The 21,764-nt window shown below is 46.0% G+C and overlaps 1 protein-coding gene across 1 annotated transcript; it reads left to right on the forward strand.

Annotated features, from left to right (window-relative positions):
• Positions 1–442: 442 nt before the first annotated feature.
• Positions 443–17,989, forward strand: THAP12 (THAP domain containing 12). Its single transcript, XM_069969547.1, has 5 exons — positions 443–689; positions 1,203–1,323; positions 4,245–4,349; positions 4,894–4,930; positions 15,564–17,989. The coding sequence occupies exons 1-5, from the start codon at positions 601–603 to the stop codon at positions 17,486–17,488; spliced, it is 2,277 nt and encodes a 758-aa protein (XP_069825648.1). The 5' UTR covers positions 443–600; the 3' UTR covers positions 17,489–17,989.
• The last annotated feature ends 3,775 nt before the right edge of the window (positions 17,990–21,764 follow it).

Consider the following 21,764-nt stretch of genomic DNA (forward strand, 5'->3'; position numbering starts at 1 on the left):
CTGGGCTTAGATACACCTCCTCCTCAGCACACTGGGCTTAGATACACCTCCTCCTCCTCAGCACACTGGGCTTAGATACACCTCCTCCTCCTCAGCACACTGGGCTTAGATACACCTCCTCCTCCTCAGCACACTGGGCTTAGATACACCTCCTCCTCCTCCTCAGCACACTGGGCTTAGATACACCTCCTCCTCCTCAGCACACTGGGCTTAGATACACCTCCTCCTCCTCAGCACACTGGGCTTAGATACACCTCCTCCTCCTCCTCAGCACACTGTGCGCTCGGAGATGATAGCACTTGTATTAATTTTACAGACATCGTCGGGTCCTCCCACCACACGCCGCTCTATCCCTCCCTGCACTCATCTCTATGGTTTAGGGCCTTCTCTCAGCGCTGACTGTGCGGCGCACCATAGAGCGGTGTGTGTGGTGAGAGCGGCCGCGCGGTGCCTGCTGGGATGCGTGTGTGACTCCTCCAGGCCGCGCACAGCAGTGTGGAGCCGCGGCGGCCTCTCTGTCCTCCCGGTAGTCAGCGCGCCCCCTGGTGAGGGGAGGATTCGGGGTCATCCCGGTGCTTCCCCTCCGGTTAAATAAGGAAAATGCCGAATTTCTGCGCAGCCCCGAACTGCACCCGGAAGAGCACACAGTCCGACCTGGCGTTCTTCAGGTTCCCCCGGGACCCGAGCCGGTGAGAGCCGCCGCTGACTGTAGGGGGCGCTACTCCTACTATGTGTATAGCTGGGCGGGGATACCCCGGTATATACACTGAGGAGGCCAGGGCGCTCAGCCTGCAGTACTAGGCCTGGCCACAGCTGGATGGACGGCGCTGTGAGGCCTCTCCATAGAGCTATGGTAACGGATGAAAACCGCATCGCAGCACTGCACCGTATCTTGGTTATGTGTGTGCGGCTAATCCGCAGGAGGCTGTAATACCCTCACAGCACGCTAGATGGCGCTGCTACTTATCATGGTTATCTATGTGCGGCTAATCCGCAGGAGGCTGTAATACCCTCACAGCACGCTAGATGGCGCTGCTCCTTATCCCGGGGCCTCTCCAGCTGTGGCAGACAGGCCTGATGGGAGTTGTAGTATAGTAACAGCAGCAGATTGGGGAGCACTGCTATAGAGACCCAGTCAGAGGAGCAGCCCAATCAGCTTGCTGACAGTTTCCGCCTCTTATCTCCCTGTTATATCTCTGTAGATGCCAGAAGTGGGTGGAGAACTGTCGCCGATACGACCTGGAAGACAAGACCCCCGACCAGCTGAACAAGCACTACAGGCTGTGCGCCCAGCACTTCGAGGACTCCATGATCTGCAGGAGTGTGAGTATCTGTGCTAGAGACTACAATGCCCAGCATGCCCTGATGGACTAATCATAGCCTGCTGGGAGTTGTAGTTTAAATAGGAGCTGTCATAAAAAAATAAAATTATATATATATATATATATATATATATATATATATATATATACAGTGGTACCTTGGTTAAAGAGTACCTTGGTTTCAGAGCGTTTTGGTTTAAGAGCGCACAGTTTTTCAAAATTGTGACTTGTTGTAAGAGCGTTGCTTTGGTGTAAGAGCTCCCTGTACTGGGTAGGAGTGCGAGTGGAGGAGGGGCATGGCCTGTATAGCGGGGTCTACAGCCCTGTACTCTGACCCAGGAAGTCTCCCTCACCTTCCATAGCAGATACACCTCAGACTGGGGCTTACATCAGGGGACAGGACTGTGGAGGTAATCTCTCCATAGCTGTAACCCCTCTCTCCCCGGACAGAGAGTGCTGCATGTATGTGCCCACATCTGCCCTGCTGATCCCTTCATGCTCCCTGCAGTCTCTGTCCGTCCTTGTGTTTCCCATCCTCTCCATTACTGTACAGTAACTTATAATATCACAGATTCTGCTGTTTCTGAATGTTTCATCTGTTTTATATGTTATTCAGAATAATAAATCATTATATTTGGGGTGTGGAACCAATTGTCTGTATTTCTATGATTTCTTATGGGAAAATTTGCTTTGGTGTAAGAGTGGATTTGGATTACAAGCGCGGTCCTGGAACAAATTATACTCATAATCCACGGCACCACTGTGTGTGTGTATATGTGTATATATATATATATATATATATATATAGGGTCACATGCTTCTCTCCCTGCTCACATTATAAGAGCAGCCGGAGAGCCCCAGACTGCAGACCATTACATTATATAGCTTTGGGGTATTATTAGATCCGCTGACCCCTCCCCTTGTCGCTAGTGAGTTGTGTTCTTGTATTTAACTGCACCATTCTGCAAGGGGTCTGGAGGAGGAGGAGCATATAGAGGGGTGTGGAGGAGGAGGAGCATATAGAGGGGTGTGGAGGAGGAGGAGGGGCATATGGAGGGGTCTGGAGGAGGAGGAGGAGCATATGGAGGGGTCTGGAAGAGGAGGAGGAGCATATGGAGGGATCTGGAGGAGGAAGAGCATGTAGAGGGGTGAGGAGGAGGAGCATATAGAGGAGTCTGGAGGAGGAGCAGTAACATATAGAGGGGTCTGGAGGAGGAGGAGAATGTAGAGGGGTCTAGAGAAAGAGGATGCTATAGAGGGGTCTGGAGGAAGAGGGGACAGAGGGGTGTGGTCTATTGGCTGTGCCCTCTGTAACACTTTGTATACCCTGTTGATCTTAAAGGGGTTGTTCACAAAAAAAAAAATTTCTTTTAAATTAACTGGTTCCAGAGATTTGTAATTTACAGCTATTACAAAATCTCCAGTCCTCCAGTACTTATCAGCTGCTGTGTGTCGTGCAGGAAGTGGTGTATTCTCTCCACTCTGACAGCGCTCTCTGCTGCCAGCTCTGTCCATGTCAGGAACTGTCCAGAGCAGCAGCAAATCCCCATAGAAAACCTCTCCTGCTCTGGACAGTTCCTGACATGGACAGAGGTGGCAGCAGAGAGCACTGTGTCAGACTGGAGAGAATACACCACTTCCTGCAGGACTTCAGCAGCTGATAAGTACTGGAGGTATTTTAACAGAAGTAATTTACAGATTTCTGACACCAGTTCATTTGAAAGAAAATGCGGAAAAGAAACGAGTCCAGCTCCCGGCAAGGTGGAATCAAGTGCGTTGTTTATTGTATCTCCGTCACCGTACACACGTGCGGCATGCCCCCAACTGAAGCCTACGCGTTTCGGCTGCTACACCGCAGCCTTAATCATGGCTATCCTCCACTAAGTTAGATCACAATAAATAGTTACCAGCCGGCGGGGGGGCAGGGCAGTGAACCGCCCACCTCTCTGACTGCATCTGCATCACCGCACAGCTGAGAACTAAATAAGTGCGATCAGCTTGTGGAGACAAAAGACTAGTGATTCATAATAGCAAAATACATCATAAAACACAGATCACACTAGTGTATGTGTAATATATACACCTTTGCCCCAAATGCCATACATGCTCAACATATGAGCACAAGACCATACTTATGCTAGGGGTGAGACAGGAATTCACACTGGTATAGCAGTGCTGAAAGCTAAACAGCTGAGCAGGTAGACAGGAATTCACACTAGCATGTATGGCATTTGGGGCAAAGGTGTATATATTACACATACACTAGTGTGATCTGTGTTTTATGATGTATTTTGCTATTATGAATCACTAGTCTTTTGTCTCCACAAGCTGATCGCACTTATTTAGTTCTCAGCTGTGCGGTGATGCAGATGCAGTCAGAGAGGTGGGCGGTTCACTGCCCTGCCCCCCCGCCGGCTGGTAACTATTTATTGTGATCTAACTTAGTGGAGGATAGCCATGATTAAGGCTGCGGTGTAGCAGCCGAAACGCGTAGGCTTCAGTTGGGGGCATGCCGCACGTGTGTACGGTGACGGAGATACAATAAACAACGCACTTGATTCCACCTTGCCGGGAGCTGGACTCGTTTCTTTTCCTCATCTACTCAGGATACCTGTTGGAGTGTGAGCCCGTGCTGTGAAGCTCGGTGGATGGGGTAAGCTGGCTTTTTTCCGTTTATGACATTTGAAAGAAAAACATTTTTTGGTGAACAACCCCTTTAATGACCACAATTTTGAGTTCAAGTAAAACAGGCACACACGCTCGATCCTTATGATCCTGTTGTGACATTTTGCCAGCATATCGCCCTGATGTGACCCCAGCCTGAGGATCAGCTGATCTTCACTGTGTAACCTCCATTACATTAGATAGAACCTGCAGTCAGTCCTCCCTCATAGAACACTAATGTCTTCTCTCTCTCCTCAGAGTCCATACAGGACGGTACTCCGGGAGAACGCCATCCCCACCATATTTGACCTCACCAGTCACCTGGGCAACCCCGGCCGGCGCAGGAAGAGGATAAAGGAGCTGGTAAGGCACAAAGGCGGATCTGCCCTTCTGTGATGCAGAATCTTACAGGCAATGCATGATGGGAAAGTATATAGCTCACAGACTCCTACAGAGGCTCGTCTGGTGGTGCTGATGTCTCTCGTCATGTTGAGGGACTGGACGTTGCCTTACAGGGTAACAGCCTATAGGTGGTGCTAGAGAAACATTTGTCTTCCTGTGGAGAAGAGCCAATCTGCATACTTCTCTCCCATGATGCATTGCCTGTGGATCTCCATACCTCAGCCTGATCTCATCAGTGATGTACCGTACCCCTGGACATGACACATCTGGGTTAGATTGCGTGGGGGGCTTTGGGTTCATGACCCTATGAATCGGCTTCTATTGGATTGTTTCTGGTCTTGTGAACCGCTCGTCCTTAAACACCTGCGAAGCAACAATGTGGGATCGTGGCCGAGCGCGTCTAGTAAACTGAGGCAGGAGCCGTCCTCTCCCATCTGTAGTCCATTACTAGCTTGTACCGTCTTCATGCTTCTCCCCCCATTGATCTTATTCCTTCTCTCCTCAGAGCGAAGATGAAATACGGACATTAAAGGAACGGAAACGTAAGTTATTTCTCTCCTATTCATCAGTACTTAGATGGGACCGGGAGCCTCACCGCTAATGGTTACCAGCGTAATAGTCCTGTACACCGGCTATTGGTATACACTGTGTATATAACATGTACACTGGCTATTGGTATACACTGTGTATATAACATGTACACTGGCTATTGGTATACACTGTGTATATAACATGTACACTGGCTATTGGTATACACTGTGTATATAACCCCGGCTATTGGTATACACTGTGTATATAACATGTACACCGGCTATTGGTATACACTGTGTATATAACCCCGGCTATTGGTATACACTGTGTATATAACATGTACACTGGCTATTGGTATACACTGTGTATATAACATGTACACTGGCTATTGGTATACACTGTGTATATAACATGTACACTGGCTATTGGTATACACTGTGTATATAACATGTACACTGGCTATTGGTATACACTGTGTATATAACATGTACACTGGCTATTGGTATACACTGTGTATATAACATGTACACCGGCTATTGGTATACTGTGTATATAACCCCGGCTATTGGTATACACTGTGTATATAACATGTACACCGGCTATTGGTATACACTGTGTATATAACACCGGCTATTGGTATACACTGTGTATATAACATGTACACCGGCTATTGGTTTACACTGTGTATATAACTCTGGCTATTGGTTTACACTGTGTATATAACTCCGGCTATTGGTTTACACTGTGTATATAACACCGGCTATTGGTTTACACTGTGTATATAACTCTGGCTATTGGTTTACACTGTGTATATAACTCCGGCTATTGGTTTACACTGTGTATATAACTCCGGCTATTGGTTTACACTGTGTATATAACTCCGGCTATTGGTTTACACTGTGTATATAACTCCGGCTATTGGTTTACACTGTGTATATAACTCTGGCTATTGGTTTACACTGTGTATATAACTCCGGCTATTCGTATACACTGTATATATAACATTTACAGCACCAGGCACACTTTTTCAGCATAATAAATGGACAAAGGTCAAAGTCATAGTAAAATAATAACACATGGAAGGAAATCTAATAGTCATGGATCCGATAGAGTCTAGTATCTGGTGCGGCTCTTTCTTTCTTACAGTGACTGGCTGGACCCCCAGTTGTCAGACTTTGATGGTATATGTTAGCGATATATACCACCAGTGTCATTGGTGAGACGACCTCTTTGATGCACAGCACACACAGTCCCAATGGTCATAGACACGTCATGTGACCCCGGACTGTAGAGCTCTTCCCCCTGCTACCATCCTGTGTATATATGGTCCCCATTCTGTCTTGTATGTATGGTGGTCTGGGATCGGGCATGTTAGATTTCAGCTGCCCGATCTTTCTGTTCTCATAGAGATAAGCCGTCACCAGAGGAGTCTGGCATCTCCATCCTGAACACTGGTCCAAGCAGAAAATGTTTATGTCTATAGGAGGAGACGCTGATCCATACGTATAGTGTAAGAACCTGTGAAAGCTAGACAACGCCCTCACTGCCCCGGGTAGGACTATACGGAGAGCAATAAGGCATCCGTATGGGGGTGAGAAAAAATAACAGACTAAAATAACAGGCTTGGGTAATAGACTAAATGATAGGCAGTGTGTGGCTGGAGGTGCTGCGATCTGCCCGCACCCATATGCTTATCAACGAAGGGGTGGGACTCTGCACCCCCTTCCCGCGACCGACTGGCCCATCCCTTCTAATGATAATCAATGGAGGAGACCGGCCTGCGGGTGGACCAGATCCGTGCTCCACGCCGATCCACCTACCCCCTTAATGCTCCCCAGTGCTCCTCACAGCTTACCGGGCACAACTAACAACATGGGAACAGTGCTGAGGATAAGGGTGAGAGCCATACCTTCCTCCTCAGCTCTCCGTGCCCACTAGGGAACTACCCTGTTTCCCGGAAAATAAGACATCCTCCGAAAATAAGGCAAAGTGGAGGATTTGCATGATAGCTTAAAATAAAGCATCCCTCTGAAAATAAGACATGCCGAGGTCCGGTTGGCTGTATACATTCCTTGCACAGACATTATATTGCAGACATGTGAATGGCCCCCGATGGGGACGCTTTATCAACCATTGTGACGTCCAGTGATATCTGATATTGATGTCCTATCCTAATGACTGTAGTGCTGGAGAACCCCTTTAACATGTCTCCCCGTACCGTCCTCTTTACATCATTGCTCAAATTAAAAAAACTTTATTAAAACTAACGCTTCTCAGTACGCAACTAAAACGCATCGGAAAACCTAAGTAAGATGGGTTTTATTGCCGCACTCGCACCTATTTCCTGTTTATACAGGAACGGATATGGTATTTGGATTACACCACAGTGTCCTCATGGCGTCAAAATCATTCCTTGATATTGAGCTCCTGATAGCGCTGGTACGTCTGCACCCTGAACTGTACGACCCCCAGCACCGCGCCTATAATGACTCAGGGAAGAGAAGCAAGATATGGAACCAGATCTCCTCCCAAATCTTCATGGACTGGAAGGACCTGAACCCGCAGCAGAGATCTATGAAAGGTGGGTGCAACATGGCCACTTATAATACTGCAGAACCTTGTGCTCTAGTCGCATCCAAAGCTGCACAGAGAAATTTTTTCTTTGTTTACTAAGATCTGTAGTGTTACTGGAATCCTATCAGGCCGCCTGTGGCCCAACTGATATTAAAGGGGTTGTTCACCAAAACTTTTTTTCTGGTCCCAGCAAGTGCCAGAAATGTTTTATTTACTGCTATAAAAAAATCTTAATTCTCCAAGTACTCATCAGCTGCTGTATGTCCTGCAGGAAGTGGTGTATTGTTTCCAGTCTGACACAGTGCTCTCTGCTGCCACCTCTGTCCATGTCAGGAACTGTCCAGAGCAGCAGCAAATCCCCATAGAAAACCTGTCCTGCTCTGGACAGTTCCTGACATGGACAGAGGTGGCAGCAGAGAGCACTGTGTCAGACTGGAGAGAATACACCACTTCCTGCAGGGCATACAGCAGCTGATAGGTACTGGAAGACTGGAGATTTTTTAATAGAAGTAAATTAGAAATCTCTGGCACTTGTTGGCACCAATTGATCTGAAAGAATTTTTTGTGCGTTGTATAGCAACACCATAGCACTATTGCTTTTCACGTCATCAGAGCATTTCTGTACTGAGGATTGCAGCTCTGGAGGTAACTAGAGCACAGGATGTGGTTGCAAAGCTAAAAAAAAAAACCCTGAAATCTCTAAACAAAAATTCATAAACCCTTGTCTTTATGTTTTAGTCCGGGAGGTGCAAACCAAATGGCAATCGCTGAAGGAGATTCCGGCTGGAACTTTATAAACAGATAAGTCAAGAATTGTCGCCCCCTGGTGCTGAGAAAGCGGTGTTCCCCCACTTCCAGGAGTTGCTATTCCTTCAGCCGGTCATGGTGCTGGATGAGTACGTCTAACCAGAGTTTCTCATTCTCTTATATGACCGGATATAGGAATAATGTGAATATGTTATTCTAGGAATGACGTCCAGCGGCGGACGCCAAAGAGTAAGAACAAGGGAATGGAGGAGGAGGAGGATCTGGGGGAGGAGAAGAAAGATGTACGGATCGTGTGTGTCAAGGAAGAGCCGCCCTCCACTCCAGACTACATAGAGATGCAGCCTGAAGCCGTCCTGCCTGCTCCTTATATGACCGACTCCGATCAGGGAACGGGTCACAGTATAGACGGACTGGAAATAGAGGAAGAAGAGCAGGACAGAGAAGACAGTCACATGGACTTTGCCCAAAGTCTTGTCCCATACTTGGCTCAGGTGCCCAACAGCCACCAAGCAAGCCTTAGAACGGCCATCACAAATGTAATCTTCTGTTATATCGAGAACACTCGAGGACACGTCCCCACAATCAGCCCGGAACTGATGCCATACGTCTCCGAACAAGACCACCCCTCACCCTGAACACCAGACCAGTGGTCTCCAACTGTTCAGAGGAGGAGAGGTTTTCTGGTTCAATGTTTTTATTAGTTTTTTTTAAGAACAAATTACAAAAGAGAAAATCTATAAGCACTGACTTTATTTGCTGCTGCTCTGGACAGTTCCTGATCTGGACAGAGGTGGCAGCAGAGAGCACTGTGTCAGACTGGAAAGAATACACCACTTCCTGTAGGACATACAGCAGCTGATAAGTACTGGAAGACTGGATAAATAGAAGTAAATTACAAATCTATATAACTTTCTGAAACTAGATGATTTGAAAGAAAAAAAGAATTGCTGGAGTACCCCTTTAAAGGGATTCTTGGGTCTGATCATATTACATACCAGTCACTGAAATGAATGGCACCTTGATCCTGTATCCTGCTTGAAAAAAAGGACTCACAAGAGTGGTACCCCCTTCTGTGAACTGCATATGCTTTAATAGAGTCTATGGGCAGTAATTGTCTTTATAGGACAGCCCCTTTAATCCACCTATTAAAGGGGTAGTGCGGCGGTAAACATTTTATTCACAAAATAGCACACATTACAAAGTTATACAACTTTGTAATGTATGTGAATGGCCCCATTGACAGCCCCCCCCCCTACACCCACCCACGCTAGACCCGGAAGTGTTAGTGCATTATACTTACCACATTCATGTCAACCCCCGGCCACCATCTTGTGACAATGACGTAGTCTTCGGGAGGACGGCAGAACCGCTCCATCCGTCCCTCATGCCGGCCCCCCTCTGCCGCGTCACCAGCTGCGATTGGCTGAGCACAATTATGCTCAGCCAATCGCGGCTGAGCTGCTGATGACGCGGCAGAGGGGGGCCGGCATGAGGGACGGATGGAGCGGTTCTGCCGTCCTCCCGAAGACTACGTCATTGTCACAAGATGGTGGCCGGGGGTCAACGCGAATGCGGTAAGTATAATGCACCACACTTCTGGGTCTAGCGTGGGTGAGGGGAAACACGGGGAAGGGGGCCATTCACATACATAACATACATTACAAAGTTGTGATTTTGTGAATAAATGTTTAGCGCCGCACTACCCCTTTAATGTAAAGTAGAATTCTTGGCGCCCCCTATAGGTAGATAACCTGTAAATTAATGTCCGGCACTTGGTTTGACCTGTATGGTAGATTCCTGTAGGTGGTAGCAGAGAGACAGTCGTTTTTTTCCACCTGAAGGTGAGCTAATTTGCATACTTTTCCCAGGGAGCATTACTGGACTAGTTGGGTCTCCTCAAGGGATATTGGTACTTACTAAAAAAATAAATAAATAAATATATATATATATATATATATATATATATATATATATATATACTTTTTTTTTCCATCTAGTGGAACAGGTTTCCATTGTTCAGAAAAAAATTCTATCTATTATAGCTACTAAAAGGGTCTCCTGACCCAGACCTTACAATATGTACCATAAGTCTGTCCAGTAGGGCCCCTGAAAGTGAGAAAGGGCCCCGGTTTCTTCCATATTTCTGATGACCAGTTGCCGTGCCTGTGTGGTTACTTCTCTGGAATGGGGTGCGGGCGCTACCATTTTACAGAGATGGGGAGGGGGCACCAGCAGTCACGTTTTTATTTTAGTAGTATTAGCCTGGTTCAGCTGGATATACGGCATCTGGCAGTAGGGTTCCCCTAGGTTGAACCTGATGGACTCTAGTCTTCTTTCAACCTTATTTACTATATTACATCGGTCTTGATGTATCCTGTATGTTACATGGTGGCACCAGTGTAAGGGTCCTATTACACGGAGCGATTTTTAACGACTATCGATAAGCGATCGCAAACGAGATTATCGTTAACCTGAAAGCGTTCACCATATTACACAGGACGATAGTCGTTGGTTACTATCGTTACTATGATCATTTATTCCTTCTGATCCCAGCAAAACAATGAACAATGTGCAATTACCCTGAACGATTAGTGAAAAAAATGCGGGATTACAGCGAACGTCTAGCAATAATTTTAGGTTCAGATCTAAATCAACGACACATGAACGGTTTTTCCATTGTTGCCTGCAATTACACAGAACGATTAATATTTAAATTCGAACAATTTTACGATTTTTTTTTGCACGATAATCGCCCCGTGTAATAGGGCCCCAAGTATGTGTCCTGCACAACGTCTGGTAGTCACTACGGACAAGATCCGCTCTCGTATTGTAGAAAATGAACCTTTTGTAAATTATTTCTTCTTTTATTTAGAAATAAAACCAAAACTCCACGTCCCCGAGTTGCTGCGATTTGTCGTTATTGTGTGTTGTTCTGGTGTACAGTGAGATGATGACCATTGCGGCTCGGGGTTTCTCTTCCTCAGCTTTGGCCGCAGTGTTGCAGGTTTTGCTCCAGTCCTTTGGATATGTTGTTGCCCTGGAGGAGAAAATAACCAGCATGTTTTTCTAAACTCTCCACGCTCCCCCGGTGTCCTCCTAGGGAACCTTTGGCCCTCCATCTGTTGCAGAACTACAACTCCCATCATGCATGGCAGCCAAAGCTGGTTGTCCACGCATGATGGGTAGTTTTGCAACAGCTGGAGGAGCATGGGTATCCCATCCATGTCCTATGCCTTCCGGCTGAAGGATGCCACTTCTAAGATGGACTCCCCTCGGCAGTGACGTCTCATCCAATCACTGGCCGTGATGCTGTCCCTGTCTCTCAGTGATTGGCTGAGTGGGCTGTCACTGATGAGATGAGTGGAGGTGAAGACCGTTTAGCCGGGAGTCGGGAGAAGCTGTAGGAGGATAGCAGGGAGAGAGGTAAGAAAAGCATGTTTGTTATGCTCTTTACCAGGGCAGCAACATATTAAAAGTTTTACAGGGCTGGAGTACCCCTTTAAAGGGATTGTTTACCAAAACGTTTTTCTTTAAGATCATCTGGTGCCAGAAAGTACCAGAGATTTGTAATTTACTTCTATAAAAAAAAAAAAATCTCCAGTCATCCAGTACTTATCAGCTGCTGTATGTCCTACAGGAAGTGGTGTATTCTTTCCAGTCTAACACAGTGCTCTCTGCTGCCACCTCTGTCCATATCAGGAACTGTCCGGAGCAGGAGGGGTTCTCTATGGGAATTTGCTGCTGCTCTGGACAGTTCCTGGCATGGACAGAGGTGGCAGCAGAGAGCACTGTGTCAGACTGGAGAGAATACACCACTTCCTGCAGAACATACAGCAGCTGATAAGTACTGGAAAACTTTTTTTTTACTAGAAGTAAATTACAAATCTCTGGCACTTTCTGGCACCAGTTCATTTGAAAGAAAAAACATTTTTGGAAACAATCCCTTTAACTCTTACAGATGAGAAAGGTGAAATCCACATCAGGATCTGCATATGGTGCCTGAATCTGTGGGTCTCCATAATCACACAATACCTTTTCTGGAGAATACATCACCATATAGTACATGGTTGTGCTAATCTAGAGCCATTATGGGAACCCTCTGTGGTGCCTCTCCACCAATGGACGTTCGGCTCTGGCACCCTTTCCTTCCATAGTAGGAGCTGGCTGTGGTAAGAGAGGTGCTAACCTCCAGCACGCTTTGGTTCCTCCAAACCTGATCGGGCAGCATTTGATTCCTAGTGGCTAAAGCAGTTGGATGGCGCCCTAGCGTCAGTCATTGATTGGCTGAGCGAGCTGTCACTGACAATGAGTCAACACAGAAGTGGCAGCGGTCTGTGGGGGAAAGTGAGCTGCCGCAGGGGCACATTGGGCTTAGTAAGGGGAGAATAGGCTCTTTATTATTTTCCTTATCGCTACATCACAGTATAAAAAGTTTTTAAGTGCCGGATAACCCACAAACCCCCTCCAGCCTCCCCACATCTACTATTAACCCTTACCTTGCCCCTTCCTCTGCCATCTCACATAAAGCGTTGTGTGCGCTGCTGCAGGGTAGAGGGAAGCTTCTACATCACTGCTGCACATGTTGGTATCCTATGGGTACATACAGCAGTAACGTGGACCTCCTGCCTGTCGGGATCTATGGGCTGCGGCAATATACGCTTGCACGCCAACTGTAGGAAACAGCTTGATTTTCTCAGTGGGCTTAATGCATCAGTGAGCCAGCTGTAGGAGATCACTGGATTTCTTTGGGCCAAAAATAGTGGCAGCCCTTGGGCAAGAGTCTGACAGGGCTGGGTTAGGCTGGGTTCACACTACGTTTTTGCAATCCATTTTTTTTCATCCGTTTTTTTTGTAAAAAACAACTGTGTGCATCCGTTTTTCCATTGACTTCCATTATTAAGAAAAAAGGATCAAAACAGATCAGTTTTTTTTTTATGGACACAAAAATGTTTTTTATCCATTAAAAAGAAAAAAAACTGATCCGTTTTGATCAGTTTTTTTTTGCATCTGTTTTTCATTCGTTTTTTGGAAAAAAAAAGAAAAAAAATGGATTGCAAAAGCGTAGTGTGAACTCAGCCTTAATCCAGACCCCCTCTGATCCCAAAAACGAGAAAAGCGTTTAGTGGCCCAATAGAGAATGTGTGGGTGAGCGCTCAGCTGCGCTCCATTCACTAAGGGGTGTTCTCAGGATTAGTGGGGTCCAGATGGATGAACCCTCAGCAATATTGGATCCCATAGTGGTCAAGTGCAGTACGGTCTTATTGCACGATGGTATCTAAAGAGACCCAAATTTCCGGCTTAGCAGGGGAACTCGCTGTAGACCTGTCTATGGGCTGACGTGACAGAATCACTTTAACAGGATTTTTAAACCGTATTGTAAGCAAAATCACAAACAAAAGCAGAGTCTCCTAGGAGTGAAGTCTTGTTGCATACAAGAGACCTCAGAGAGACCAGATTTATTGAGGAGAAATCAAACTCCATAGGCAGATTGCCTATCTCTACCCCTAGCACTTACCCCTAGCACTATCATAATACCTTTCTATTATAGAACTTCTCCAGCTACAGTGATGGAAAAGCGAAAAAAAAAAAAAAACACTGAAGGAAGTCTGTTGTCCGGGTACTTAATAATTGGTGAATTTCCTAAAAGTAAAGCGGCCTGGAAGGGAAACACCTGGTTTCAAAATAAACCATTCAGCTGGTAACAAGTGACCTATTGTCTGTCTACTGTGGCCTCTGAATGCCAATCATTCCTGAACTCTGTAGGGCCATTAAAAAAATAAAATATATATATATATTATAAAATCTACTTGCACAAAGGCTGCAGCACTCCGATAGGTAGTGAAAAATCTCACTACCTATCGGAGTGCTGCAGCCTTTGTGCAAGTATATACGCTTTTGCCTGGTGGACCCCCGGCATGCTTGCTTGCACCCGGCTTTTCACATTACATTCTTACTCCTGTGTGCCGTGTACTTTTTTTTTGTGTGTGTGTATAATATATAAATATAACTTTTTTTTGTGGGGGGAATCAGTATACTTGTCTTCTGCAGCCCCAATAATGAGGCCTCTCTGGTCACTTGACCGATTCCTGCTGTTTTAGCTCCGGCGATGGGGGTCCAAAAATCAATATATTGCGACCAGCTGGTGAACCTAGGGAATCTGGCTACAGGGGCAGCATAATACTGGGAATCTGTAATGTATTCAGAAATCCCGTAGACTTGGGGGACAAGAGACCTCTGTTCTTGTGATTGGCGGGGGTCCTCACCGAGCAGCATGGTTATAACCTCTGTTTAGAATAATTCCTGTAATCTACATGTCCGTGCACACACTTGTAATACATATCTTTGTGTCGCCCTTTTTTATTTATTTTTTTGCTTATGCTTAAGACCCAAAGTTGGGCTCCTCTTCTGGCAAAAGCCACCATAGGACACCTGTATACTGCTAATAGTGCCATCCGAGTAGGTGGGTGACAGCTCCTCTATAATGAGGTGTTCAGTAGGGATGGTCCGAACCCTCCAAGGTTCGGCATCAGATTCCCGCTGTCTGCCCGCTCCGTGCAGCGGGCGGATACAGCGGGAGGACCGCCTGGAAAACTGGGATACAGCCTATGGCTATATCCCAGTTTTCCAGACGGTCCTCCCGCTGGATCCGCCCGCTGCACGGAGCGGGCAGACAGCGGGAATCATTACTGAGAGTTCAGGTTCGTACGAACCCGAACCGAACTTGGTTCGGACCATCCCTAGTGTTCAGGAACTGTTACAGGAGTGGGGATTCTCTTCATAATGACTGAAATCTCCCTTCTAAACAGGTGTTCCCCACAGCGGAGGCAGAGAAAAAGGCAGGAGCGGCCAACAGTTTGAACTTGCCGTGCTGCCTTTGCTTCTCCACGATGCAAGGAAAAGCCCTGGCTGCCCTCCCCACAGCTGATCCTGCAGCCACTGAACAATGTTTTCCCGGGGCTGCTCCAGGTTCCGCCACCTATCTCCGGACTGTTAGCGGCCTGGAGATGGGTGCCAGCATCTTGGGTAGGCTGGAGGAGCTGTTCCCCGTGGCGGGAAGAAACAGCTGCAATCTGGGGAAAGTGTCGGCCGGCAGTTGCAGGATCAGCTGTGGCCCGGAGGAGGGTCCACGAAGCTGGGGAAGGAGTGTAAATACCAATTAAAACACACAAAGACTAGTATGTTGAGTCTTATGTTGCTTGAGTTTTGAAAGACAAAAATATTCACAAAGGTGTACTCAAAATTTACTCATTTATCATGTGTAATTTCTGTGTAGTAAAGCAAGTTTTTTCTTTTTGTTTTTAGTGGAAGCCGCCGCCGTCCCTTTGCAAGAAAACCATCAATCCAATAACAACGATGTGGAAATTCAGATCGAAATCGACGATTCTGAGGAGAGTGCAGCCATGACTGATGAAGAGAGGTATACAAAGGACTACATCAAGTCCCTGTTTGAGATTGTGCTACTGATGGGGAAGCAGAATGTTTCATTGGAAGGACGTAACGTAAAAGATCAGGATGGAGTTTACTTCCCAGACAACTTCCAGGCTCTTCTCGAGTATCGAATCAATTCCGGGGACGAAGTTCTGAGGAGGAGATTTGAAATGCTTGCCGTCAATGAGGAATACTGCCCTCGGTTTCAGCAGGAACAGATCCTGGAAGTTTGCGAAAGCTGCATAAGAGAGGAGGTCATGCGGGACATACGGAACTCCCAGTTCTTTTCCATTATTGTGGAAGACGCGGTTGACTTGGCCGGAGAAGAACACATGCCCATTTTCATCCGGCACATAGACGACGCCAACAACCTCCACGAAGAGTTTGTTGGTTTTCTTCCTTGCGAGGAGGAGGCAGAAATCATAGCCATGAACTTCATAACAACTATCACAGAAAAGTGGAAACTAAATCTAGAATATTGCCGCGGGCAGTCCTATATTGCTTCTAGTAGACTCTCTCCTAAAATGAAAGTGGTAGCGTCGCGGCTGTTACAGAAGTGTCCACAGGCTACTTATACTCTGTGTTCTTCATGTTCCTTGAATATATGGTTGGCCAAATCCATACCCATCAGTGGAGTTTCAGTAGTATTAGGTACCTTGGAAGACATTTATTTATTCTTTAGTAAGTCACCCAGCTCACAGTATGAGCTGGATAATACCATCACTAGTCTTTACATGGACAATATTGAGAAAGGCAATGAACTCAAGGAAATCTTGAGGTCGGAGTGGACAAGCAGACACGACACCTTTGAGATTGTAGTGACCCTCCTTCACGCGTTGGTTATCTGCTTGGATAAAATAGCCTGTGATAACTCCTTTCGATGGAATACAAGAATAACCGGCCGTGCTTTTGTACTGTCAAGTGCCTTGACGGATTTTGACTTTGTTGCCACCGTTGTCATACTGAAAAATGCCCTCTCGTTTACTCGAGCTTTCGGAAAGAACTTACAAGGATTGACCTCCGATGTATTTTCTGCAGCCAACAGCTTGACGGCAGTCTTACACGCCTTGAATGAAGTCATGGAGAACATCGAAGTCTATCATGAGTTTTGGTTCGAGGAGGCAACCAACCTTGCAGCTAAGATTGATATCCCTGTAAAGCTTCCTGGTCGGTTCCGTAGAATGCAGCAAATGAACTTGCAGCCGGACCTAACTTCGGAAAACTTTTATAAAGAAGCCCTTAGCGTGCCAACTATCCAGCACATTATTCAAGGTCTGAAGGATGTCTTTTCTGAACAGCATCTGAAAGCCCTCAAATGCTTATCTCTTGTTCCGTCTGTCATGGGTCAGCTCAAATTCAGCACCAGTGAAGAACATAATACAGACTTATATAAATACGACCTCCCCAGCCCCGAAACACTCTCCGCAGAACTTCACTGTTGGCGTGTCAAATGGAAACACAGAAGCAAAGATGTTGAGCTCCCATCCAATATCTTCGAGTCTCTTCACCTTCCAGATATCAAATTCTTTCCCAACGTTTACGCCCTTCTTAAGGTTTTGTGCATTTTACCCGATTTTAAAGTCGAAAACGAGAAATTAGAAAGCGGACGAAAGCGCCTGAAGTGCTATTTGGAGAGCACACCCGTGGAGCAAAGGTCCAGTCAGCTGGCCTTGGTCAATATAAGCTATGACTCCAAACACGATTTGGATGTAATGGTGGACATGTACATGAAGATGGTCGTAAATGACGTTAAGTTCCAGTCCGTGTCTCCACGTTCAGAAATCGCGGAAGACGTTTGATGCCATTTTGTTTATAGGTCCAATACATTTGTTGTAAATGGTCAATGGTTTTTCATATGGTTTCGGCACTGCCCTTACATGACGTTTTTCAGAATGTAAAATATGCATTAATATTAATGTGTGAAAAAATTGGATTTCTACAAAGGTTTGGTAGAAGGAAGGATGATCAGTATTTTAACATGAAGAACGTGCATGAAATAAATGAGACCTGAGAGGATATCCCAAGGTTTTTGGCTAAATATGAATATTTCAGATCTGTACCTGGGTCGGGTACAGAGTATTTTATCTGGTTATTGGAATTTGGAGGGTAGATCTTAGGCGCACATTAGGAATTTGTGTTGGTAGACTGCATTACCGGAGGGTCAACTAGGATGGACTAGCCAAGTTAGAGAGAGGCAAAAAGTTTAAGATGTACAAATTGATGTAACATTTGTATTTTTATACTGAAATTGTTTTTCTAAGAATTTAGGAAAAAAATAAAACCTGTTTTCCTTATAGGAAGTAATTTTAAAGCATTTTTCTCAAGCACTGCTAGAGTTTGTTAGGGGTCATAGTCTCCACGTTTAAATATGTTTTTTCTGTCTGTCATTTTTATTCTACTCATAGAAGGGTATCCCAGAGAATTATTTTTTTTCTAAATCACTGTGGTCCCCATAAGACAGTACTACTTTGTGTTGGTGTTGACACAAGGACCTGTGTGCTCAACCAATCGATGGCTGAGGTGGACCATTGCTGCAGCCAATGATTAACTAAGCAGAAAGGTCCTTGTGCCGAGATGAGGAGCTGACACTGTGACAGTAGAAGGTGAGTAAACGCCTTGTTCACACAATGTAAAACAATGTCCGTTGTTTTCAGTGTTTAAAAGTGAGTATGCAATATCAGCCTTAGGAACAATAATTTAAACCCCTTGAAGTCTACAGGCAGTATGGGTGTTAATGAAAATCAATTAACCATTGACTTTCATTCACACTACGACTGACATGACGGCTGCACAGTGTGTGAATTGTCAATTATCAAACAATGGTTGAGAATAATTGACGTCAATTATTTTTGTGTTGCCGTACTACAACGGCCGTTCACTACGTAGTGTGTAAAACAACGGCTGTTCTATTAAATTCAATAGAGATTAATGCATTCTGAAACCTGCGGCCGTTGTGTTCAATGACCACTATGGGCGTAGGTTTCAGAAAGCATTACAGTGTGTGAACATCGCCCAAAGGGGTATTTTCACCTGGACTTGGTATACCCTGTATATGGGATATGGGATAACAGCATTCATCACAGGGCGATTGTATTCTCAGGATTGATTGTGATCCCCAGCAATCAGCTTCTTAGCCCCTCTTCTGTGAATAGGAAATAACAAGGCCAGAATCCCCTTTGGCTGCACCCAGAGCACAGTTAGGGTGGGTTCACGCTACGGAACCCGAGCGGAGAACTTCAACGGATTCCATAGCTCGTACCTATTCACGGCCGCGCGTCTCTCCACCCTTGCCATAGACACCATTCTATTGACACATCAATTCTTTCGGTGGAATCCGCCCACGCATAGAATGATGTCTATGGAGCCGGTGGAAAGGCGCACGGCCGTGAATGCGCGGCCGAGCTACGGAATCTGTCGGAAGTTCTCCGCTAGGGTTGTGTAGTGTGAACCCACCCTAAAATGGAAAAAAGTTTTTTGGGATACCCCTTTGAGATGAGAGCAAAGCTGGTTGAATTTGCTGATTTTTTGGACTGGCAGGCTCCCTCATTTATGGGAGGGGGCGGTTATGCCGGAAGGAAGGGAGCGGACATGAAGAATCTCAATGCTCAATCCCTTTGTTGTCAGGGTCGAAACTCCATTTCTAGTGGTGGCTTATTTGTGTCTCGTTTCTGAACACTTGCATTTTCTCTGAATCAACTATGTATGTATGCAGGGAAGAATAGTTGTACCATTAACAGCTAGTGTGACCTTCTCCAGTCACACATCACCCCCCAGTATAGTAACCGCTAACCCCAATATGTTTCTTTCCCCACTGCCTATCTAAATTAATATATTAACGGGGAATTCCACTCAAACGTAACTTTTGATATGTTGATGCTTATGTGGAGGTTAATAATTCCTTCCATACTTGTTGTTATCTATTCAATCTCCTTTCCCCAGTTCTGAGCTGCTGCTTTCTGCTGAAAACGCAAAAATCTGTGTGTGAGCTTTTCTCTGTCTCCCCCCTCCTCCCTTCTGAGACGGCTGATGTAAACAAGCCCATGGCCAGCTTTATCTGCAACATTGTATTTTAACGCTGGGAGGGTTAATCTAAGGTCAAGTTGGTGATGAACTCACTCTCTCGGCATTACAAAAAAGCTACAATGTTGCAGATACAGCCAGCCAGGGACTTGTTTACATCAATCAAAGAAAGAGGGATTGTGGGAAATGTCTGAACTGTTTCATAGCAACCTCAGGGTCACAGTTCAGAGAGGGAAACCAGGAAGTGAATAGATCCATGGGAAGGAAAATCAGTACAGTAATGTAAGTTACTTTACTAAAAACGAAAACCGTCAAACCTTCATCCAAAGGAGATCAGGAGAGAGAGCCTGACATACAGCAGCTGCAAGACTGGAGATTTTTAAATAGAAGTAATTTACAAATCTGAATAACTTTTAAGGGTACAAACACACACAGGGTATACGCAGCAGATACGCAGCAGATTTGATGGTGCAGATTTAATGCTGTGTTCAGTTATTTAGATCTAATCTGCTGCGTATCGCAGCAGTAAATACGCAGCGTATATGCCGTGTGTGTTTGTACCCTAAAAGAAAAATAAATGTTCGCCCCCTTTAATAAATCTGGAGCAAGTCACATACTTTTACTTTTTGGTACAGATTGTGCCAGGGTGGGAAATCTAGGCCGATGTGTCTCTAAGTCTGCTTGTTATTTATGAACCTCTTTTAATCAGTATTACATTACATTACATAGGTGTTATCTGCATACCCGAATTGTGCTAATAAACTCCTCCTGTATATGTTGTAGAAGTGCATTCAACTGAAATGGTCCCAGTACATAAACCAACTGGAGACCATTCGCCATCTGAATCATTGACCACAGCTCCTTGAAGACATTCCGACTGAGTTGCTTTACTTTCCACGGTGTGATTGTGTAGATGTGCGGTGTGCTCAGTATTATGCGGTTCAGGGAAGAAACAGAGTGCTGCACCTCACACCTATGGCTGATACTAGTGCCCCTAGGCTAAATAAAAAACACATCAGAATTTTGTGTATGAATTGATCAAGCCATACTGCCCCATGTACCTCGTGCCGGTATCTGATACACATGGGTCCCTACACTAAGTCCACACCGTGCCAGTCAGTGGCCACCAACCCCGCAGGCGTGCACAGTCAGGGAACGGGGCCATGGGACGGCCCTGTGACCCCCATGCCACAGGACCAGACCCAAAAACACCACACCAGAACCTGGCCAGCACCGCCGGCGGAGAAGGTCGCCCCCAAACAGCACAAGTCTGGATGAGGTATTGCGCTCACCATAGCTGCAGCAGACAGAATGGGAAACAACAGGAGGGATTAAAACCATGTGCACTCAGGTGTCTCCTGCTAATTGCGGTCATGTGGGTCTCACCAGGAGGAGTGCAATACACGGAGAAAAGAGAGAAACAAAATGCGGTTCAGGGAAGAAACAGAGTGCTGCACCTCACACCTATGGCTGATACTAGTGCCCCTAGGCTAAATAAAAAACACATCAGAATTTTGTGTATGAATTGATCAAGCCATACAAGCCATTCTCCCTCTCTGAACAGCTAGCACTCCTTTATAAGACCCACATGACCAAAATTAGCAGGAGATGCCTGTGCTCACATGTCTGGACCCTATGTTTTCCCCATTCTGTGAGAGCAGCAATGGTAAGTGTAATACCATATCCATACTTGTGTCGTTTGGGGGCAGCCTTCCCCGCCGGTGGTGCTGGCCGGGTTTTGGTGGGGCTTTTTGGGTCTGGTCCTGTGACATTGGGGTTGCAGGGCCGTTCCATGGCCTCCCTTCCCTGCACGTGCACCCTTTTGCGGGGTTGGCGGTCGCTGACCGACACGGTGTGGAGTTAGCGTAGGGACCCGTGTGGACCAGAGGACCTGCGCGGTGGTACACGGGGCAATATGGCTTGATCAATTCATATACAGACACTCTGGTGTTGATTTTTAATATAGGCCTAGCGGCATTAGTATCAGCCATAGATGGGATGTGCAGCGGTTCCATTCTCTCCAGTTCGTGCTCAGTATTATACCGCTTCGGTAAT

This window comes from Dendropsophus ebraccatus, chromosome 5 (assembly GCF_027789765.1).
Source record: "Dendropsophus ebraccatus isolate aDenEbr1 chromosome 5, aDenEbr1.pat, whole genome shotgun sequence".
Classification (NCBI taxonomy): Eukaryota; Metazoa; Chordata; class Amphibia; order Anura; family Hylidae; genus Dendropsophus; species Dendropsophus ebraccatus.

Coding starts and splice junctions, on each gene's coding strand:
- THAP12 (XM_069969547.1), top strand. CDS start 601: ATGCCGAATTTCTGCGCAGCCCCGAACTGCACCCGGAAGAGCACACAG. Junction 690..1,202: donor TTCCCCCGGGACCCGAGCCG/GTGAGAGCCGCC, acceptor ATATCTCTGTAG/ATGCCAGAAGTGGGTGGAGA. Junction 4,931..15,563: donor GACATTAAAGGAACGGAAAC/GTAAGTTATTTC, acceptor TTTTGTTTTTAG/TGGAAGCCGCCGCCGTCCCT.